This window comes from Rhinatrema bivittatum, chromosome 5 (assembly GCF_901001135.1).
Source record: "Rhinatrema bivittatum chromosome 5, aRhiBiv1.1, whole genome shotgun sequence".
Taxonomy (NCBI): Eukaryota; Metazoa; Chordata; class Amphibia; order Gymnophiona; family Rhinatrematidae; genus Rhinatrema; species Rhinatrema bivittatum.
The window spans coordinates 236833450-236858030 of NC_042619.1; the positions used below are offsets into that span (position 1 = coordinate 236833450).

At 46.4% G+C, this 24581-nt stretch overlaps 1 protein-coding gene across 3 annotated transcripts in view; it reads left to right on the top strand.

Moving 5' to 3' along the window:
• Positions 1-23931, top strand: part of RUNX1 (RUNX family transcription factor 1) — a 210509-nt gene extending 186578 nt beyond the window's left edge. For all 3 annotated transcript variants that reach the window (XM_029603520.1, XM_029603519.1, XM_029603521.1), the window contains 2 exons: positions 17267-17428; positions 22841-23931. In XM_029603520.1, the coding sequence (XP_029459380.1) occupies positions 17267-17428; positions 22841-23334 (656 nt within the window). In that variant the 3' untranslated portion in view covers positions 23335-23931. The remainder of the gene's footprint in view (positions 1-17266; positions 17429-22840) is intronic.
• The last annotated feature ends 650 nt before the right edge of the window (positions 23932-24581 follow it).

Consider the following 24581-nt stretch of genomic DNA (forward strand, 5'->3'; position numbering starts at 1 on the left):
CTCACGCAGGCAAACTCATAGGTGGCACAGGGCTCACATGCACCCACGCTGAGCTCACGCAGGCAAACTCATAGGTGGCACAGGGCTCACATGCACCCACGCTAAGCTCACGCAACCAAACTCATAGGTGGCACAGGGCTCACATGCTAAGCTCACATAGGCAAACTCATAGGTGGCACAGGGCTCACATGCACTCACACTAAGTTCACATGCACCCACGCTGAGCTCACGCAGGCAAACTCATAGGTGGCACAGGACTCACATGCACCCACGCTAAGCTCATGCAACCAAACTCATAGGTGGCACAGGGCTCACATGCTAAGCTCACATAGGCAAACTCATAGGTGGCACAGCGCTCACATGCACCCACACTAAACTCACACACACCCACGCTAAGCTCCCGCAGGCAAACTCATAGGTGGCACAGGGCTCACATGCTAAGCTCACATAGGCAAACGCATAGGTGGCACAGTGCTCACATGCACCCAAGCTAAGCTCACATAGGCAAATGCATAGGTGGCACAGCGCTCACATGCACCCACACTAAGCTCACACACACCCACGCTAAGCTCACGCAGGCAAAATCATAGATGACACAGTGCTCACATGCACCCACGCTAAGCTCACACAGGCAAACACATAGGTGACACAGTGCTCACATGCACCCACACTAAGCTCACACAGGCAAATGCATAGGTGGCACAGTGCTCACATGCACCCACGCTAAGCTCACGCAGGCACACTCATAGGTGGCACAGTGCTCACATGCACCCACGCTAAGCTCACGTAGGCAAACTCATAGGTGGCACAGCGCTCACATGCACCCACGCTAAGCTCACGTAGGCAAACTCATAGGTGGCACAGTGCTCACATGCACCCACGCTAAGCTCACGTAGGCAAACTCATAGGTGATACAGTGCTCACATGCACCCACGCTAAGTTCACATGCACCCACGCTAAGCTCACATAGGCAAATGCATAGGTGGCACAGTGCTCACATGCACCAACGTTAAGCTCATATGCACCCACGCTAAGCTCACGTAGGCAAACTCATAGGTGACACAGTGCTCACATGCACCCACACAAAACTCACGTAGGCAAATGCATAGGTGGCACAGTGCTCACAAGCACCCACGCTAAGCTCACGTAGGCAAATGCATAGGTGGCACAGTGCTCACATGCACCCACGCTAAGCTCACGTAGGCAAATGCATAGGTGGCACAGTGCTCACATGCACCCACGCTAAGCTCATGTAGGCAAACTCATAAGTGGCACAGTGCTCACATGCACCCACGCTAAGCTCACATGCACCCACGCTAAGCTCACGTAGGCAAACTCGTAGGTGGCACAGTGCTCATGCTTATGCATTGGGGTACAACATGTTAAATTGCGATGGTACTGATAAACATATGATACACGCTCTCTTACACTGCCACACACACAACGTGTTGCTCGTAAGGAATCTCCCAAAGTAGAACAGTGTAACATGCTAAGAGCTTGTTTATTCAAATAGAGCTCTACACCAGATTTAAAAATATCTTGATTAGCCGCCTCTATCCAGCCATTTAAGATGTCTAAATAAGGCTCCTAATGTAGGTGCCCAGCGCTGGAAATCAGCATTCAGCACTTCCTTCCTCTGCCCCCCCACTTATAAAGGCCTCAAATTGAGGTGCTCAGAAGCTAACCCAAAGTCTAAGCATCTAACCTTTAAAGTTGGTGCCTAGGCTTCTGAATATTGGGTTCTTAAGCAAAATAAAGCTCAGATGCATCATGATACATGCTGACACCTGAAAGGGAGCCCTCAAATGTACCTCTTACTAGTGGACTTGCTCTCAGCTGTTATGGCCACAGTGGTCTCAACAGTTCCTCGGTCATGTAGGATCGTTGCTCTAAACCTGTTGGTGAGGTCACTATAGTTGGGAGTGGGTTTGACACTCCCCAGTGGGAGGGATCTTAATTTTAATAAATCTCACTCGTGATGCAGTAGGATTTTGGAGTTGGGAGAAGCCAGTCTGAGGGTACCTCCTCTGCAGGGAGTTGTGCTAGTGGGCTCTTAACTTTCACAGGGAAAGTAGCTGAAGGGGACCTTTTTTCTCAACTGAGAGGAGAGCCTGGAGAAAGAAGAATTCCTGTCCACCGAAGGGGTCTGAGGCCCAAAGGAAGGGGTATCTACTACTTCCAGGAAGTAAGAGGTCCTGTGTCACCGGGGATCTGGGCTTGGCAATCAAGGGCTGCCCCGGAGGGAAGGTGGAGGCACGGATGGCAGAGGTCAGGAGCTGGAGAAGAGCCAGGAAGACACTGGAGTTTGAACTGTGAAGCAGCTAGATTTATGTGCCGAAAATCCTAGAAAACAAATACAAATGCAGGATTCTTGGAACAGGAACAAGGCTTGGAAATCGGAAAGCAGCCGGATGGTGCTTCAGCAGGGCAAATGCCAAGAGAGCTGTTGGACCAGCACCGAGTGACTTCTGAGCATGGCCTTTTATACTGCTGGGAATATGGGGCACATCCATTGTTGGTCCAATTGAGAGACAGCAGGTGCGTGTCTGACTCTCCCAGGAAACTATGCCAGGACTCTTGGGAAAGCCTGCAGCCTTGTGGCAGCCTCATAGCCTGGGTCACGGCTTCTGTTGACCCTGACATCCTGGCAGTTGAAAGACAAAACATTAAGGGACCTGAAGAGACCAGAGTACCAGGAAGCAGAGGTGGTTAATATTCCTCATCTTTTTGGGAGAAGTTTTGGAGATGTGAGAAACTCCATCCCTATGGGAGTTTTGGGGGAAAAGGAAGCTGCCATCTGAGGAAGGAGTCGTAAGGAGTTCCTGGTTGAAGAGGAGTCAGCCAGCCAATGGCGTAACTAAGAGGGGGGCGAGGAGGGTGGTCCGCTCTGGGTGACGGCCAGGAAGGAAGTGCCAGCAACCAATCAGCTATTTTCAATAGGGCCTGTCAGTGCAGCCACAGAGAGAAAAAAGGAAGCATGCGCTGAGTTCACTGAGCACATGCTTCTCAGCTGTTCTCTGCTGGCATTGCTCTTTGGCTCTCGACGCTGTTTAGAATACCGGTCGGCTCCTCCGAGGCTGTTGCGGCAGTGCTGGTTGCGGCAGTGCTGGTTCTCTACATCTGCCCGTCGGGGTTGCACAACCAACCCCGACGGGCAGATGTAGAGAAGGTGCTGCAGCCACCGACCGGTGATTTCATTATTTGAGGGTGAGTGCGAGGTGTGTGCTCCTGCGCCGTTGATCCACTGCAGCCAGACACTTTGGGCCTACGGCTCTTGCTGCCTGCCACAGTTGTGAAAGCACCGTCTGCTGCTGCCTCCCTCCCTCCAAGTTGGGCCTGGCCATCTCTCTGACTCTTCCGAGTCGACTCCCAGCCATCTCTTGAGTGCCACGTGGATGCCGCTGCCACCGCTGCAGAATTAAAAAAAAAAATAAAAATTTAAGTTGCTGCCTTCTTAAAGGTATGTGCCTACCTTCTTGTACTGCTGGCTGCTGGTACACATTATCTGCCTCCCTCCTCTACCATCTCAGTCCCACGGAGCCCTGTAAAGTGTGTGTGTGTGTGTGAGAGAGTCAGAGGAAGCGTGTGTGTGTGAGAGAGTCAGAGGAAGCGCGTGTGTGTGTGAGAGAGTCAGAGGAAGCGCGTGTGTGTGTGAGAGAGTCAGAGGAAGCGCGTGTGTGTGTGAGAGAGTCAGAGGAAGTGCGTGTGTGTGTGTGTGAGAGTCAGAAGAAGTGTGTGTGTGTGAGAGAGTCAGAAGAAGCGTGTGTGTTTGAGAGAGTCAGAAGAAGCGTGTGTGTGTGTGTGAGAGAGTCAAAGGAAGCATGCTTGTGTGTGTGTGAGAGAGACAGGAAGCATGTGTGGGTCTCTGTCACACACATGCATGCTTCCATTGTCTCTCATCAAGCGTGTGTGGGAGACAGAGCATACTGAGTATATACCGCCCCTCTCCCCCCACCCCCCCCCCCCCCCCCCCCCCAGTCTGACAGTCTCAGGGTAACAGGTATGGAACGTGGAGGATTTTTAAAATCCTTATTAGTTTTACTCATTGGGTGTTATTTGAGGTGTCTGCTGTTTTGAAATATTTTATCTATGTGTAGGGAATTTTTTAAAATTTGTATATGAATTTTTAATTATTGGATGATATTCTATTTGCCAGCTGTTTTGAAATATTTTTTTTAGTAATATGGTTTTTCTATTCTGATTGATTTATACTTCTTACTTGTATTGTTTTGAGGAATGTGATGTTTCTGCATTTCCATTCTTACACTTCATAAAGAGTCTAGTTTGTTGCAGTTTCCAGTTCAGTTTTTGTCTGAACGTTTCTGTTTATAAGCTTAACAGGATTCTTACAGTCAAATGTGTTTGTCTTGTGTTTTAAAATTCAAGGATTGTGCACGCTTGATAGCACTTGTGTAACTCGGTAGTTTTGCACTCATTTGAAAATTTAGGCCTTTATATACTACAAATGCCTGTGCATCTGGCTGTTAGCTCTTCTTTCTACTGGTTCTGCCCACAGTATTAAATAATTGGTAGAACTGCTCTCAAATTATGAGCAGGTTTTGAAAGTGCAAGATCAAGGAATAGTACTCAATGTGATTTACTTGGATTTCAGCAAAGCTTTTGATATGGTGCCACATAGGAGGCTTGTGAATAAAATGAGAAGCTTAGGAGTGGGCACCAAGGCAGTGGTGTGGAGACAGCGTGTAATGGTAAATGGGACCTACTGTGAAGAAAGAATGGTGTCAAGCGGAGTGCCACAGGATTGGTGTTGGACCAGTTCTGTTCAATATCTTTGTGAGTGACATTCCGGAAGAGAGAGAAGGTAAATTTTGACTATTGGCGGATGATACTAAGACGTGAAACAGAGTGGACACGCCTGAAGAAATAGAGAGAATGAAAAGTGATTTAAGAAAGCTTGAAAAGTGGTCAAAGATTTGGCAGCTGAGATTCAATGCCAAAAAATGCAGAGTCATGCATCCAGGTTGTGGTAGTCCAAAAGATCTGTATGCAACTGGGAGAGAGGGACCTTATGGTAATAGTGTCTGGTGATCTGAAGGCAGCGAAGCAATGTGACAAGGCGATAGCTAAAGCCAGAAGAATTCTGGGCTGCATGCAGAGAGGAATAACCAGTAAGAAAAGGAGGTGATAATGCCCTTGAACAGGTCTTTGCTGAGGCCTCACCTGAAGTGTTGCGTTCAATTCTGGAGTCCATATCTCAAAAAGGATACAGCCAGCTTTTAAACTAGATCAAAGGGGAAAGCCAACAGTCCCTCAGCAGTGCATGGTTCGGAGGGAGGTATCTTTGAAGGATACTAATGAAGCAGTAGAGTTAGGGCATCCCAAGAGAGAGGTTCCAATAAAAACAAAAGTAGTCCATGTGCCTATAAGTAAAGAGTCACCTGAGCTAAAGGATTCCAAATTATCCCTATTAACTGAAAAGCAAGTTGTTAATACAAACAAAAAACACACTTTGCAACATTTGTATGCCAATGCCAGAAGTCTAAGAAGTAAGATGGGACAGTTAGAGTGTATAGCAGCAAATGATGAGATTGACATAATTGGCATCTCAGAGACCTGGTGGAAGGAGGATAACCAATGGGATTGTGCTATATCAGGGTACAAATTATATCGTAATGATTGGAAGGATCAACTTGGTGGGGGGTGGAACTTTATGTCTGGGAGGGTATAGAGTTCAACAGGATAAAGATCATAAAAGAGACTAAATGCACAATAGAATTATTATGGGTAGAAATCCCGTATGTGTTGGAAAGAGTATAGTGATAGGGGTATATTACCATCCACCTGGCCAAAACGATGAGATGGCTGATAAAATGCTAAGAGAAATCGGGAAGCTAACCAATTTGGCAGTGCGGTAATAATGGGAGATTTCAATTATCAAGTGAACACCACAATATATCTGTATCAATTAGTCCAACGTACAATGAAGTAACAATACAACGTGATTTATTATAGGTGTATCAAGTTTTTTTAATTTTTGTGAAAATACTGTATAAATCACTATTGTCTTATTTTTATATACATATATTAGACCTTCATACTACCCGCAGTTTGCAAGTATATAACTTGTAATTTTTACCGCTGCAGGTCTTTTTAATCATCGGTCCATAACATGCAAATTTTTATATTTGCAGATTTTTCTTTGGTTTTGATTATGTGGAAAAAGTACTTCCCTTAATTGGCGCTATTGCACTTCAAGGTCCAGAGTTTGAGATGCATATCCGACGTGTCCACGTTTCGCGGGCTGCTGCTTCAGGGACTGCACTAAACAGTTCACGATGTAAAGTATTCGCCGGTTGCTACTTATCAGAAGTATCTTGGTTATTCTTCCACAGAGTTTTCTAAATTTCACTGGAGGTCCAGTTAAATTTTCTCTAGAAAATGAAAAACTGTTCAAGTTACTTATTCACTAAAAGTTCTTGTTCACTAAGAATACTTAGCAATGAGATGCACATCCTCGGGAATACCGCTATACCGCAAGATGTCTCGACTTACCGGACCTTACCGCCATTTCCTCTTGTCGGCGTTTCAGCAAGGCTGAGCGCGAGAACGAGATACACTCCATGTGAGTGACAGCTCATCACGGCACATTAGCTGACAGGTGAAGTAAGCAGCCTCGTTCTCGCGCTCAGCCTTGCTGAAACACCGACAAGAGGAAATGGCGGTAAGGTCCGGTAAGTCGAGACATCTTGCGGTATATACGAGAGAGGGGGCTATTTTAGATCGAATTCTTAGTGGAACGCAGGATTTGGTGAGAGAAGTAATAGTGCTAAGGCCACTTGGCAATAGTGATCATAACGATCAAATTTGACTTAATGACTGGAAGTTGGACAATATATAAATCTACAGCTCTAACACTAAACTTTCAAAAGGGAAACTTTGATAAAATGAGGAAAATAGAAAAAAAACTGAAAGATGCAGCTGCAAAGGCTGAGTGGACAACAGGAGTGAACATTGTTTAAAAATGCCATCTTAGAAGCACAGTCTAGATGTATTCCACGCATTAAGAAAAATGAAAGGAAGGCCAAACGATTACCAGCATGGTTAAAAGGTAAGATGAGGTGAAAGAGCCAAAAAAAAATCCTTCAAAAATTGGAAAAAGGATCCATCTGAAGAAAATAAGAAAAAGCATAAGCAGTGTCAAATTAAATGTAAAACATTGATAAGACAGGCGAAGAGAGAATTTGAAATAAAAACTTTTTAAAATATATCCGAAGCAGGGAATCTGTGAAGGAGTCAGTTGGACCATTAGTTGATTGAGGGCTTAAAGGGGCTCTTAGGGAAGATAAGGCCATTGCGGAAAGACTAAATTAATTCTTTGCTTCCGTGTTTACTAATGAGGATGCTGGGGAGATACCAGTTCCGGAGATGGTTTTCAAAGGTGATAATTCAGATGAACTGAACCAAATCACGGTGAACCTGGAAGATCTAGTAGGCAAGCACAGTGGAAGCTAAACCCGAAGGTGTCTGACCATGAGTCTTCTGAGCAGCATCTCTCATGCCTGGAGAAATGGACGACCTTGGGAGCAGGGCTGAGGCTTCACAAAAACATTGATCAAGTCCATCAAGCAGCAGTGAGCATGGAAAGAAAGAAATGGAAGGATATTTTACATCACCTCTTGGACGTAACGTTTCTAGTTTGCCAGAATCTTCCTTTTTGTGGTCACAAGGAGGACATGTCAGCAAACAAAGGAAACTTCATGGACTTAGTAGAGTTGCTGTCAAATTATGATCCAATTTTGAAAGAACGTTTTGTAAAGCTCAAGCATCCTATTCGATCTGGGAGGAGAGTGGCTTTGTATTTATTTCTGAAGCTTCAAAATGAGTTTATTTGCCTTTTGGCTGATATCAGGAAAGCCAAGTATTTGGGGCTTCTTTTTGGAAGAACTCCTGCTGTGTCCCACCCTGATCAGGTATGTCCATATTGAATGTGACAAAGTTGAAGTAATGGGCTTCTTCCCTATTGCTGGAAAGACTGCCGCCGAGCTCTCTTAAGGTTATCCTGAGACATCTGGAGATTGATGGGACTGGACATAAACCTGTGCTGTGGTCAGGGATATGACACTGCTGCAACTCTGGCTGGGATTCATGGTGGTGGTCAGTCAAAGATCAGAGAGGTTCATCCCAAGGCGTTGTTTGTGCCTTGTGCAAATCATTCTCTGAACCTTTGCAGTGTGCACTCATTTGGAAGTACTTCTTCCTGTGCGACTTTTTTTTTTGGAACTTTGGAAAGAGTCTAAATCTTCTTTTCAGCCTCTCCTCATCAATGGAAAATGCTGATGGAGAATGTCTGAATGACAGTGAAAAATCTTTCTCGGACAAGATGGCGTGCTCATTATGATGCCGAGAATCCGGTGAATGTTGAGAGACTGACCTCAACCCTGGAAGAGCTGTGTGATCCCAAAGAAAATGTGGACCCAAGAGGATCAGCTCAGATTTTGCTGTCTGCTGTCTGCTGTATGTTATTTCTCTTTTTTTGACTTATCTTTTCTTTCTGGGGTGAAGTCCTAGAAGAAATTCTCACACAAAAATATTTGCAAACAGTTGGAATCAGCGTTGATAAATACACTGTGAAGCTCCAAGCTCTAAAACAGTTTCTTGAAGATCAGTGCAGTGAAATTGTGGAGAGGGCCATTCATTACGCAAGTACAAAGTGTGAGGAAATGGCCATTTCCATGGAGAGAAGAGGGAGAATAAAGCTCCCTAAAAGGATGCTAGGAGAACTAGCAAGCAAGGGATGCTGGTCTCGCGTTTCCAGAGGAAGTAAAACGGGCTATGCTCGAATGCCCTGATCGTTTTCATCAAGAATTGGAGATTCGATCTAAGGCAATGGATCAAGTTCTGTCAGTCTTTGCTGTTATTCAGCCAAACACTTTGCTTGTTGCAACAGAAGAACTGAAGAAGTATATCCCAAATTTGACTTCAATTTTTGATGAATTCTCTGATGAAGATCGTGCGAAAATTGGATGACTTTGGAGGCATTTGAAAGCTGCCAAAATCAGTGTTGAAGAGGCAAAGAAAAGGACAGCATTGCAGTTTCTGGAGTTTGTAGTGAAATGCCAAGCGTGTCGCTGTGTTGGAGATTCTTTTTGACTGTTTGTGTTTCTGCTGCTTCATGTGAAAGTTTTTCCAAATTGAAATTGATAAAAAAAACTTCTTACGCTGAACTATGAGTCAGACAAGATTGACAAATCTGGCTTTACTTTCAATTGAACATGACTATGCAAAGGAAGTGAATTTTTATGTGATTATCAGTCGATTTGCAGAGATTAAGGCTGGAAAGCAGAGACTGTGAGTGAATAGGCTGAGTGTTGAGAATGGATTTCATGTGTTTTTTGGTATAAAGTCACTGAATTATAAATGCCCTGCGTTTGGAGGATTATATGGAGGAGGCTGGGATTTGGGGATCAATATTATGAAAACAAAACAATTCAGCAAACTTGTGTTTATTAAGATGCTTGCTCTTGGATGGATGTAAAAGATATTTGCATTGTGCCTTCTATTTGTACTGTTACTGGCTTTGAATAAAAAGTTTGAACATAAATGTCCTGCATTTTTCTTATTTGCAGATTGCAACAGTGTTTTATTTAAAAATATACTTCCAAATGTGCAAATGCTTACTTAAAAAAAAAAAAAGGAGACATGTTTTATTTTTTTCCTTCCTGAGCAGTTAAATGTTTTGTGGAGTCCTGTAGGCCACTTACTCCTTCCCCTGGGCTTCCTTGATTTATTAGTAACAAGCCGTTAAGGCTACATTAAATTTTTTTTTCAGTCCATTTTCGAACACAGCACCCTTCTACACTTTTTCTCCCTCACTCCCCCTTCCCCTCGTTCACTCACCCTCTTCCCTCCACTCAGTCTTACTCACCCTCTGTCTCCCACTGCCTCCCTCCCCTCACTATCACCTCCCTCCCCTTCCCTCAGTCACTCCCACCTCCCTCCCCTTCCCTCAGTCACTCCCCACCCTCTCTCAATCCCATCCCATCCCCTCTCCCTCAGCCCTCCTCCACTCCCTTTTTCTCTGCTCCACAACTTCTTACCCTTCCACTTACTCACATCCCTCTGTCTCTCTCCTCCCCCTCATTCTCCCTCTCCCCTCGCTCCTCCCCACCTCTCCCACCCCCTACCTTCCTCCCACTCTCTCCTCCCTCCCTCCCACACTCTCTCCTCCCTCCCTCCCAGTCCCTCCCTCTCACTCTCTCCTCCCTCCCTCTCTCACCTCCCTCCTTCTCACTCTCTCCTTCCTCGCTACTGGACGCCGCCATGTTGATATTCAGCTGACGCTCGCTGAGACCGACATGCTTGCCCGTACATGCGCAGTAGAGCTGCTCTCTACTGCGCATTTGCGGCACGTCGGTCAAGCTTCGTTTATTAGGTTGATTAACACTGGATTAACCTAGGTTATGCCTTTACTTCTTAGTAAGGTTTTTCTGGTGTCTGCTCCCTTAGATTTTCCTTCCCCTCCCTGACTTCTTTTTCTTTTCTGCTTGGAGTGGATTTTTACTTTATTGTAATTTTTCTTTGTAGCTCTTGGTAATTTTGAATATCCACATATGTCTGTTACAAACTATTGTGTTTGTAAATTAAAAATTCTATAAATAAAGAGTTAAAAAAAATATATACCTCCAAATGTCTTTTTCTGTGCATTTAAATTTTAAAATTATATATTTGTGTGGGGTACCGAAGGAAGTACCCACCCCAGCTGCCAAATGCTTTAGGTAGGTCGCTGAAAGGAAAACCAGAGCTGTCTTTACACAGCAAGCCCTTGGGTGGAGGATGCCGGAACTGTTTTCGGAGGGTGGTTTATGCTGTTGAAAGTAGCTGAGATTTATTTTTGTGTTGTTTTTGGACTTTTGTGCTGTTTGGTGCTCTAGGCATTAGTGTATCACTTCTTTTGGACGTTGTTTTTCCTGCCATCAGTGCCAGCAAAGAACTTTTATTCTGAATAGCTTTGTGGTCTGTCTGGTGATTTTTCTTTTTTTAGTGCTTTTGAGCGGGTTTATGAGCAGAAAAGCCCCAGAGATGAAAAACCCTAAAGCCCTTGAAGAGTTAACATCTTTTCTCCCCTGTGCAGGATCACCAGGAGATCATGGGGCATTCGCAAGGCCATGAATCCTCCTCATGAGCCCAGCGGCCCAGGACTGGATCGGGGCAGGGCCTACACACGGAGCTGACACATCCAGTTGAAGGCTCAATGTGAAGCGTTCCAGAATGACAAACCTTTGTGGAGCTCACATGGAAGGCAGCAGACTCCCAAACCCTGTGCTAGAGCAGAAATCACATTGCGCACGCTTAACACCTGCTCACGCAGTGAAGCGCACAAAAGCAACGTGACGTTGACATGCAGCCTGCTAGATCAGCACGGCGCTCACATATAAGATGGCAGAGCGACCCAGATTTATGTAGCTGACATGCAAAAAAATTCTGGCCTCATGTAGGCTCAGCAGAGCACCGCTCACAGCCAGTGATTGCCGCGATGGCCAGTTTGGTGGGTGAGGGCAGAATGCCCCCACGGACTGTGCTTTGGTTCTTAGGGGACCACCAAGCAGTGGCAGTATTTTATTATGAAGCCCTTTGTGTAGTGCCAGTGGCGTAGCTAGACAATTTGGCGCCCGGGGCAAGAGACTTCTTCGGCGCCACCTCCCTCCATCAATGATTTGCATCTTGCGTAAAAATTGACGGTAACATCCTTTCTCATACACACACACACCACTCCTTTCTCACATACACACAGAAGCACCCTTCCGATCCAAGGTTGAACAGCTGGTCTCCAGCGGCGGTTAGCAGACCGGTGTTCACTTCTTCGGCCCCCGCCGGCCTCGATTTTAATGTCTTTGGCCCTCTTGATCTCCGGCGGGGGCTGAAAACATTAAAATCGAGGCCGGCGGGGGCCGAAGAAAAGAAGATGGGCGCCGCCCAGTCGGCCCCCGCTTGAGGCTCACTGGGAGGCGCCCATCTTCTTTGCTTCGGCCTCCGCCGCCGCCGGCCTCGATTTTAATTTCTCCAGCGGGGGCTGGCTGGGGAGGTTGAGGTTCCCATCTTCATTTCTTCGGCCCACGCGCTGCTGGCTGATCTTCTTTTCTTCGGCCCCCGCCGGCCTCGATTTGTGTTTCTTCGGCCCCTGCCGGCTTGGCGAAGGCGTTGAGGCTGGGCTGAAGAAGAGCCATGCGGTCGAGACCACGTGACCAGGTAGACCGGCCCACCGGGGGATGCCCGATCCCCCGATAGGTCAATCCGCCCCTGACCATTACTATAAATCTCTCATAACAAAACAAACAAAAAAAAAAAGACGATCTGCCAGTATTCAACAACACTTACATCTGGGCTTAAAATACTAATTTCTTTTTTTATTTAAATAGCTTTTTGGCGCCCCCTTAGACCCGGCGCCCGGGGCGGCCACCCACCCCTCGCTACGCCACTGTGTAGTGCTACCAGGTGTGAGTAGTGCTGTTGCCCCAGTTAGCACAGCTGCTCACTGTATCAGGGTTTTACCTTAAGATCAGCTTGCACATCATCCTGCCCCGCTTAACTCGGGATCACAGCTCATACCACTTTCTCCTTTCGTCCAGTGTTGTCCTGACTATTTATAAAGTCAACACGAATGGTTGTTCTGTGCCTCGTCTGCAGTTGCTAAACTGCCTCTTTTCACCTAGAGAAGTTCTTACTTATCCTTTATAAACCAGAATCTTGCCTGCAGGGAGGTTTCCTGCTGCTCCTTACCTGTCTTCACTTTCCTGAAGGTGATCTCACCTGTTAAAGATTGAAGGCGGCGTCTGATATAGCAGTTAAATTCTTTTTAAAGACAACAAAACCATCCCATCCATCATTAGATCATGGAAGGAGCATACTTTTTTTTAATTTTATTTTATTTTTTTTATCCCTCTGTGCTTGCGTTTAAAGGCAGCCAGACGGCTCGCTTCTGCCGTGATGGGGGTTGGTGGAGCAGAGACGGTTTCTTGCTAGGGGGGGGGGGGGAGAGGCAGAAGCAGTCCATGGGCTGGGGATGGTATTTGCCATGGTGCTGAGATAGCGGGTGCCGCTCACTTTAAAGCCGACGCTGTTTATTTTGATGATGTATTTCTATGTATTGCCCACTTTGTATATTAATTGTAACTGCGAATCAGCGGAATATAAATAGTTTAAATAAATAAATGTAAGGCAGAAGTATTTTTCCATGGGCTGGAGTGGGCGAGAGGAGGTGATATTGTGCCACGGGGGGGGGAGATGAGCAGTGGGGGAAATAATTCCATCATAGGTAGTTCTCAGGGGAAGGATGGGACAAGGTTGATTGAGGTGGGGCAGTATTTTGCCCTCTGGTGCTGCAGTGGGAGAAAGGTGGTGTTCTGAAGTATTTAATTGAGGAATAATGCTGGCGGTGGCTCCCATCGGAATTGCTTCCACCAGTGTTGACCTCTTGGGAGTTAAATGGGATTAAGTTTTTATGCAATGGGAGATTTACTTTGTTTGCAGAAAGAAAGCCACAAGCCCTGCAAAAAGAAAAATAAGCAAAAGAGACAGGACAAAACTCATAACACAGGGAGGACATCATTCTGCCTCGACTTTCTCAGCCCCCTAAGCGCCCAGCTTGCCGCAAGACGCTGGTCGCTGAGGCAGAATGCAGGAAGAGGTGCAGGGCACATCACAGAACCCGTTTGCAGAGGGGGGAGGACAGAAAACCTCAAAACAGTTACATATTAAAGGTGAAGGGGTTGTTTTTCTCATGGGAGCGAGGAGTTCCTGGGATAGGTAGCTGTTGGCGTATCTAGCGTGAGTCACCCTTCAGAGGACAATGAACAATGCGTCTTTAATTCTTGGGTCTGGCATACTGATGTGTGAGTGTGCCCTGCTGGCGTTTGAGGGCTGCAGTCTGAGGAGGGGCCCGTGTGCTTAGCGGGTTCCCGCCTTGCCCTGGCAGCGCGTGCACTGACCTGCTACAACAGCTCCTGCGGTGATGGAGCAACCACCTTGTTACAGAGCTCGCTGATGTGGGCGCCCAGAGACAAAAGACAAGCCTAAGGATCTGTGCCAGAGACAGCATTTCTAGACAGCTTTATTTTTCAACATCTTAAATAAAGGGAAAAAGAAAGTCACAAACCAAAATCTCACGAGACAAATAAAATGAAGAGAAAACAGTTTGCCAGGTTCATTTTTGTTTCTCTCCAACATGGTCGCTCTTCTTTCCTATGTAGCTGATATTAGGGGGTTTTTATACGCAATCCTCCTCCTCTTGCTGACTGTCTTTGAGCTGACATGCATGGTTTTGTGTCTTTCAGGAAATAGAAGGACTAGGGGGCACTCCATGAAGTTAGCAAGTAGCACATTTAAGACTAATCGGAGAAAGTTCTTTTTCACTCAACGCACAATAAAGCTCTGGAATTTGTTGCCAGAGGGTGTGGTTAGTGCAGTTAGTGTAGCTGTGTTTAAAAAAGATTTGGAGAAGTTCTTGGAGAAGTTCATTAACTGCTATTAATCAAGCTGATTTAGGGAATGGCCTCTGCTATTACTGCCATCAGTAGCATGGGATCTATTTAGTTTAGGTTTAGTTTGGGTACTTGCCAGGTACTTGTAGCCTGGTTTGGCCACTGTTGGAAACAGGATGCTGGGCTTGATAGTTTGTTCTTATGACTCCTTCCGAGCTGGCTCTCATCAGGGATCCATTAAGCTGTCCTTTTTCCTTTGTACCTTCTTTTCCGGCTCACATCTGGGAGCCATCATACTTAACCTTATTTATTAAACCTATCCATCCAGCTCTCCTCCTTTCTGCTTCCCAAACGGCTCTCACTGTGGGTCTATTAGTTGTAGCCTCTCTTTCTCATCCAAATCTCATCAGATACTTAATCCTATACTGGGGCTCTCCTTACTCCTTGCAGCCATCAATCATGTACAGTCGCTTTTTCCCCTTCCCCTCTGGCTCTCCTCAGGGAGTGCTCACAGACTGTGGGTTCCCATGGGTGGCAGTTTTCAGCCTATGATGACTGTAGAATTGAAATGCCTGGTGCCCATCATTCAGCTGTATCTGGATTACTCTTCTTTGTAGAAGTGTGGGCAATCCTTTAGCAGACGTACCAGTGACAGATGCATCAGGGCTGCTGTAGGATTGAGGAAGGGGTGGTGGTGGAGGCAGAGCGCTTCTTTTTTTTTTTAATTTTCACAATTTCAAATACATTGAAACCACAATTTCACAGAAAACAGGAAGAAAAATAAGCACAATTTTTACATTGTTTTGCGGGGAAAATAATCAATATAATGTAAGATTTCTTCCATATTATAAGTAAAGACTGGGGAGACCCTAAAGTATAGGCGATACATTAAGAAAAATCATATTCTCAAAGAACAAAAACCTGGCACGCCATGTTATGCAGATTAACATTTCGGTTAGCCTTTACTTCCAGATTCTATCTGGAGTGAGAGTCCAGGTATAGACGTAGTTGCTCTATTTCTGTAAGGCAGAGCGCTTCTGGGAATGAATGGGACCTGCAAGAGATGACATTAGCCACCCCTGTTTCCAAATCATGAAGTGATACGTAAGATGGAGGAGTGTTTTGTTGCCTTGCAGGATTTACTAAAAATGGAGAATGGTTATTTTTAAAATAAAAAAAAAAATCGTTCTGTATTCGGCAAATTATTGAGACAGATTTCAAATCATGATGTCAGAAGAGGGGACCTCTGTGGTTGTGAGAGCTCACTTCCTTTTGCAGAGGATGATTTATAAACCTGTCTGGTGTTACTACAATCGATTACAGAGAGTTATGGCTACATCTTTTTTACATCTGTTGGTAGAACTCTAATTAATCTGTCTTTTTCTATATTTTGGGGATGTGTGGGTGTGTAGCAAAATATATTTTTCAAAATGTTTCACAATGGTAAGAGTTAAAGCAAATCTTACTAAATGCACCATATGTGGGTTAGAGGATATATCCCTTAAATGAATAATAGATGACCACAGTTAAATACCAATTGGCCCATCCTGTCTGCCCATACTCTTAAGAGGAATATGTCAGCTACCAACCATACAGGCGTGACCATTTGAGGGACATTGCTCCTTATTTTCTGTTGTCTTTCTCTTTGGTTCTTTACCATCCTGATTAAATGAGAGTACAAGTCCCAATGCTTAATCCAATATCCAGCCGCCTTCTCCTTCCTTTCCAAGTCTGTAATAACCTAAATAGCTTTATGAAAATTAGTGAAGCTGTTGCCTAGACATCTGACTGCCTCGGGCCTGCAACCTTGTTGGATGGTACCAGGCCACCATCAAACTGGTTGGCCGCTGGGGAATTGTAGCCTGTTGGTTCCACCCTTGGCCTACGGTGTCACTGTTGTGCTTCCTTTATCTGCCCCTTGTTATCTTTGTATTGCTTTGCTGGCTGGTACCCAGCCATGACCAACCTTCTAGCATTGTTCCGGTTGTTTTCTGAGGATTTGTAGTCCGTTGCTACTCATATGGCTAGATCGTAGCCGGCAGTGTCACAGTAGTAGTTTTATGAAAAATCCCTATTGTTCCTCGGTAGAGGAGATGGCACTCAGCAGCTTGGGACTGGGCTCCTATGGTAGGCTTTTAGTAGAGCTACATGGAACGCTGGGTGGATGCAAACCGATGCCAGCAGTGATAGTTTGAAGATGACTGGATCGATCAGTTTCACAATTTAAGAATGCATCCATAAACTTTTGGCCTAGCTTGGCTGTGGGTCCCTTGGTCTTTTATATGTTGCTCATACCCAAACCATGCTCCCTACTTTGAACTGGTGGGGGCCATATATCGCAAGCCGACTGCTTGGGTCTTATGGCATTCCTTATGGATCTCTTGCAGCTACCTGATCCAGTGTCTTGCTGCAAAGACCTTTGACTGTGGCGTCATGATTGTGTGGAAACCAGGCTGGAGCTGTAGTTTGCAAAAATTCTAGGTGGATAAGTGTATGGCATTGTATGCACATTCTGCCCTGGGTAGGTGGGATGTCAGTTTACAGATTTTTTTTATGCTTTTGTTTAGATAAGAGGTCAGTAAAAGGTGGAGTAGGAAATTCACTCTTATATTAAACTCTACTGTCTCCAGCCTGCCTCTGGGCACAGCTGTGTGAGATGAAGCTTTCCTGCACCACCTGCTGATCAAAGGCCTCCCAACAGGTATCCTTTAACCAGGTTTTGCTGTTTGCAGTTGGTAAAATGTACGAAGATTAGAGTCTCTCGCTGCAAACTCACTGCAGTCCCTGGAAATGTCTTGTGAGCTTAAGGTCTTTCTCTCTCCTTGCAGACCCCAGGCCAATGCAGAGTTCGCCTCCCTGGTCCTATGATCAGTCCTACCAGTACTTGGGATCAATCGCCACGCCCTCAGTGCACCCCAGCACCCCCATTTCTCCTGGTCGGGCCGGCAGTGTGACATCACTCAGTGCCGAACTCTCCAGCCGGCTGTCAGGTAAGGGTCAGCCATGCCTGCAAAAGATAACGCTCTCGCAACTGAACTGGATTCAGACGACAGCTAACGCTGGGCCCGGACTTTTACAGTCCAGGGTACTGATTCGCAGACAATAGGGAAAAAGCGCAGGACTGCTTCTACAGCCAAGTCCAAAAGCAAAGCCCGTTCAAGCAGCAGCACTGTGTGAATTATCCGGAAGGCTGCTCACCCTGTATAAATGTTGCTAGCAGTAAGTTTGTGGTAGGTTGGGACAGTTGCTATCCTTAACGTAAGGCTTGGGGGTAACCGGCGCAGAGCAGCAGTTACTACCGTAAGAAGCTTGCTGGGCAGACGGGATGGACCATTTCATCAGTTTCTGCCGTTGTTATATGTCACTATGAAAAACACAGTGACTGGAATTAATACCATTGTCCTTTCTTTAAATAGCGAAAAGATGGTCTCCGAGCACTTTCACATTGGAGCTGTCAGATATTGTGTGTTGGCAGGCGTCATAGATGTAATTTGACTGCCTAATTTGGGGGGCAAAGAGCAGGGAGGTCAGATAGACAGGGGGAAGGAATGAACTTTCTCTCCTCTTCTTCCCACCATTCTCTCCCCCCACTGGCACAGGCGCACGCACCCCACTGTGACCTTAGCACTTGTTTATTTTGGCCCCATCTACCTCCGAGACTGTGACTTTCTCCTCCAGTCTATGCAGGCAGAATCGGCCGCCACAGCAGCTTTCTGTGGGCTCCTGGCCGCTCTTCCTTTCATGTTGCATCCACCTTTCCATCCATTGTAGCCTCCATCCAGCCATGTCCCTGATACCTCCAGGCTACACCTCTGTCCAGCCAACTCCTGTGAGCCAGTGTTGACTGCTCCTCCTGGCTCACATGGATCAGCACTTCACCCCCCCCCCCCCCCCAACACTTCCTCAAACTCTGCCCATAAAAAGCGGTGGTGTTTATGAATATACTAGGAAATATACAGCAAGTAAGACATGCACACCGCAAATGCTCACACACACATAGTCACGGGAACATGCATACTGACCTGAATACCCAAATACATGCAAACAGCATGCCTGAATACCCACGGGCACAGGCACTGAATACCCATATACATGCAGACGGAATGCCTGAATACCCACGGGCACACGCACTGAATACCCATATACATGCAGCGGAGTGCCTGAACACCCACGGGCACAGGCACTGAATACCCATATACATGCAGACGGAATGCCTGAATACCCACGGGCACAGGCACTGAATACCCATATACATGCAGACGGAATGCCTGAATACCCACGGGCACACGCACTGAATACCCATATACATGCAGCGGAGTGCCTGAATACCCACAGGCACAGGCACTGAATACCCATATACATGCAGACGGAGTGCCTGAATACCCACGGGCACACGCACCGAATACCCATATACATGCAGCGGAGTGCCTGAACACCCACGGGCACATGCACTGAATACCCATATACATGCAGACGGAGTGCTGAACACTCACGGGCACAGGCACTGAATACCCATATACATGCAGACGGCATGCCTGAATACCCACGGGCACAGGCACTGAATACCCATATACATGCAGACGGCGTGCCTGAACACCCACGGGCACATGCACTGATTACCCATATACATGCAGACGGCATGCCTGAATACCCACGGGCACAGGCACTGAATACCCATATACATGCAGACGGCGTGCCTGAACACCCATGGGCACAGGCACTGAATACCCATATACATGCAGACGGAGTGCCTGAACACTCACGGGCACAGGCACTGAATACCCATATACATGCAGACGGAATGCCTGAACACCCACGGGCACAGGCACTGAATACCCATATACATGCAGACGGAGTGCCTGAACACCCACGGGCACAGGCACTGAATACCCATATACATGCAGACGGAGTGCCTGAATACCCACGGGCACATGCACTGAATACCCATATACATGCAGACGGAGTGCCTGAACACCCACGGGCACAGGCACTGAATACCCATATACATGCAGACGGAGTGCCTGAATACCCACGGGCACATGCACTGAATACCCATATACATGCAGACGGAGTGCCTGAACACCCACGGGCACAGACACTGAATACCCATATACATGCAGACGGAGTGCCTGAACACCCACGGGCACAGGCACTGAATACCCATATACATGCAGACGGAGTGCCTGAATACCCACGGGCACATGCACTGAATACCCATATACATGCAGACGGAGTGCCTGAACACTCACGGGCACACGCACTGAATACCCATATACATGCAGACGGAATGCCTGAATACCCACGGGCACACGCACTGAATACCCATATACATGCAGACGGAATGCCTGAATACCCACGGGCACACGCACTGAATACCCATATACATGCAGACGGAATGCCTGAACACCCACGGGCACACGCACTGAATACCCATATACATGCAGACGGAGTGCCTGAACACTCACGGGCACACGCACTGAATACCCATATACATGCAGACGGAATGCCTGAATACCCACGGGCACACGCACTGAATACCCATATACATGCAGACAGAGTGCCTGAACACTCACGGGCACACGCACTGAATACCCATATACATGCAGACGGAATGCCTGAATACCCACGGGCACACGCACTGAATACCCATATACATGCAGACGGAGTGCCTGAACACCCACGGGCACAGACACTGAATACCCATATACATGCAGACGGAGTGCCTGAACACCCACGGGCACACGCACTGAATACCCATATACATGCAGACGGAGTGCCTGAACACCCACGGGCACAGGCACTGAATACCCATATACATGCAGACGGAGTGCCTGAACACCCTCGGGCACACGCACTGAATACCCATATACATGCAGACTGAGTGCCTGAACACCCACGGGCACACGCACTGAATACCCATATACATGCAGACGGAGTGCCTGAACACCCACGGGCACAGGCACTGAATACCCATATACATGCAGACGGAGTGCCTGAACACCCACGGGCACAGGCACTGAATACCCATATACATGCAGACGGAGTGCCTGAACACCCACGGGCACACGCACTGAATACCCATATACATGCAGACGGAGTGCCTGAACACTCACGGGCACAGGCACTGAATACCCATATACATGCAGACGGAGTGCCTGAACACCCACGGGCACAGGCACTGAATACCCATATACATGCAGACGGAGTGCCTGAACACCCACGGGCACAGGCACTGAATACCCATATACATGCAGACGGAGTGCCTGAACACCCACGGGCACATGCACTGAATACCCATATACATGCAGACGGAATGCCTGAACACCCACGGGCACACGCACTGAATACCCATATACATGCAGACGGAATGCCTGAACACTCACGGGCACAGGCACTGAATACCCATATACATGCAGACGGAATGCCTGAACACTCACGGGCACAGGCACTGAATACCCATATACATGCAGACGGAGTGCCTGAACACCCACGGGCACACGCACTGAATACCCATATACATGCAGACGGAATGCCTGAACACTCACGGTTACAGGCACTGAATACCCATATACATGCAGACGGAATGCCTGAACACCCACGGGCACATGCACTGAATACCCATATACATGCAGACGGAGTGCCTGTTTATGAGATTGCGTGCCCAGAATGTTCGTACACGCGTGTGTGTGCTCACCAACAGGCTGCGAGTGAGGGCACAGATCTGTTGGCAGGGAAACTGTCTGGCTTTAGCTCTAAGAAACATTTTTCAGCATGGATATCGGCAAGTCTGAAATTTCAAGGGCTGGCAAGTTGTGTGTGAGTTCTGCAGAACCCATAAGGTTTTCTTCTCTCATGCTGTCTGCTCACCTTAGGTCTGTCTCCCTTCCTTCCTCTCTTTCTCCTGTGTCTCTCACTTTCTCACTTTTATTTATTTATTTATGTTTAAGTTCTTTCCTGTCTCTATCAAGGCACCACAGAAGGTGGCTTATACATGACAGAATGCATAAACTATCAAAGATTTCTGTTTTTCATCTTGATTTGTCTCTTCTGGAGTCAGATTTGACATGTGCGGACAGAAATGAGTTGTTAAAGGTTGGGCAGTGGATTTATTAATTTGAAACTCTAGTGACCTTGCCTTGCCTTTGACCCTTCCAGTGGCCTCTTTATGAAAATGTTTCAAACAGACCTAGAAGAAAGACCAAAAGAAGACCAATAGACTAGCATTTTGTAGTTGACCTATTGTTTTATGCTGATTGTGTATGTTGATTTTACTCTGCATCGATCATATATGTTTGGAGGTAGTGGATTATAAGTGCATAAATAAATAAATACTCAGTCTAATAGCCATATTGGCCCTGAAGACAACTGGATTCCTTTTGGGCTGTGATTCCCTTTCCTTTTTTTTTTTGGAAAATACAATGAGAAGAGGCCTACACCACAAAAATCAAGGGAAACCAGAAATAACTGGTGTAAAATTAGACTACAGACCAGTATACCTAAAGTGATGAGGTCTGTCTATTGATATAAATTTAAGAACAATAATTATTTAATAAACAATGTAAACATTAAAAAACCAAAATTAGAATAAAAATAATAAAATAGCAAAAAATAACTAAAATTACCACACAAATGTTCTTAAAAATCTATACCATTTGTTAAACAGAGGTAAACTCATTTAATAGATTTTGTATCTATGCATTAACCGTACATGGCCATGGTCTTGTTAATTGCCTGCTTCAGAGATAAAAACATTCTGCTGGCTGTAACTACAGATCCTAAAAAAAAAAAGAGAGGAGGCGCACGTCAAAGATTAGTGCTGTATTCAAAACCCTTCTGCTCCCTTATCAATTCTGCAAGGGACCAAGCCCACCCCATGTTCCTGTCCAAAAAGGGCAGAAGCCCCTGTATAGAAAAGGCAGTTGTATCACCCGAATGTAAGAAGCAATCGGGCGCTGCTTCAAGTCCAGCTTGTAGGTCTCATCTGTATTACAAACACCCTGCTTCTATCGGAATATACTCGTGAGCAGTGCCAGGATCAAAAACTGGACAGAGAGCCTGGAGCAGTGAACCAGACCTTGTTATAGCTGTGGTTCAAGGCTGCAGCCTGTTTCACATGGCCATGTTGAGAATTAGTAGGAGCCGGCGGAGGTTCCGTAATAGAGGTGAATTGTTCTGTATTCTGATTTTACACCACTTATTTCTAGTATTCCTTTTTGTGGACTAACATGAGAATTATCGAGAGATGATGTCCACAAATTTTTGAGACCACCCATGTCTTCTCTGATCTTGAAAGCATCCTCTTTAGATGGATGTTCTAGTAAGAGACTGATATTGCTGATTTAAACCTAGGGCGATTGGTTTCTCGTCTAACTCTTGTTTCTTTGGTCTGTTTCTTGGAACAGGTACTTCTGATCTCACAGCCTTCAGTGATCCGAGGGTAGGAATTGACCGGCAGTTCTCAGCACTCCCCTCTATCTCTGATCCTCGCATGCACTACCCAGGGGCGTTCACCTATACCCCGACGCCAGTCTCTTCAGGAATAGGAATTGGCATGTCTGCCATGACAACCGCCACTCGCTACCACACCTACCTGCCCCCTCCCTACCCCGGCTCTTCTCAAACTCAAGGCAGCCCATTCCAGACCAGTTCACCTTCTTACCACCTCTACTATGGAACCTCAGCCGGCTCCTACCAATTCTCAATGATGTCCGGCGGAGACCGCTCCCCACCTCGCATCCTCCCTCCTTGCACTAATGCTTCCATAGGATCTACCCTCCTTAACCCCAACCTCCCGAACCAGAGTGACATGGTCGAAGCAGAAGGCAGCCACAGCAACTCCCCAACCAACCTGGGCACCACAGCTCGCTTAGAAGAATCAGTATGGCGGCCATATTGAGTACCCGAGGCTCCTCGAGATGGCACAATCCTAGCTGAGTTCAGCCCAGCCCATGGCAGAAAGAAGTATAGGAAACATTTCCAGAAGGGAGACGGACTGCTGATTTGTGAATGCTGTGAATAAATGTTAGAGAGAAAAAAATAAAGTTTTTCTATCCTTGGCTTGCTTTTCAGCCAGATGGCATGTTCCAGTGGAGCTGGAGATTTCCTACTATAATTTGGGATGTAGAGTTCTAAGGTCTTCTGGTTGATTTGTTTTTCTTTTTTTTTTTTTGTTAGGCACCTTATAAATTACAATATGACAAAAAATCCAAACCTTCCACATTTTTTTTTTTTTTAAATGTTTCTTTTGCAAGAATCATTTCAGCAGTGAGGATTATTTAAACTCTGGAGGGGATTGTTTGCTTTTGTTTTTACACTTTTTGGTATTTTTTCTTATGCAGCCTATGGCTTTTCGGTCATTTTTAACTACTGTGCTATGATGGATTTCTAGCTATTTATGCTTTGTGATTTTACATCTCTCCCTTGTCTCCCCCCAACCTTACTGCTGCTTTTGTTATTTAAATGTGCTTGTATTAAAACAAAGGATTGTTTTCATTATGGTGGCCGCTGTGGAATTCTTACCTGCTGGCATAAATCACGGGCCACCTCCTGCTTAATGTGGGCCAACGTTTACAGTTCACTTTAAGTGAACACTGGCAGGAGAGCAGGGGGCTCTTTTGCAGGCCTTAGCACACCAAGGCGTGAACAGGCTTCAGTCCTGTTTGAATGCATTTGCTTTCTTTGCTGCTTGGACCTTTCCTTGCTGAGGGGGGAGCAGCATCGAAGATTCCCAAAGAGGAAAAGCAAGGTTCATGGAGATGATGGCGTGTTTATTGCAGCGGCGGTAGGCATTTAGACAGGGGGGGGGGGGTTCTAGGCTTAAGAAGAAAATGTATCATTTGTGGGGGATACAAGTAATTAGTAATGACACACAACACTTGTGGAGACAGAAAAGGAGGCATAGACCATCCCTGAAGAGGAGCAAGCTAAGGAACGGGAGGGATAGAGCAGGACTACTTATGCCACCCATGACACTGGAGCCCTTGCTCAGTTTTTGGCTCCCACCCTCTGCATCTATCCCAAGCGGGCTTGAATTCTGTCACCGGCGTGGATGCGACCCCCCCCCCCCCCCTGCCACTCACCAGCAGTGGACGGATCCTGGCGGCAACTTACCTGGTAGGTGATTCCTGACATCCACTAACATTT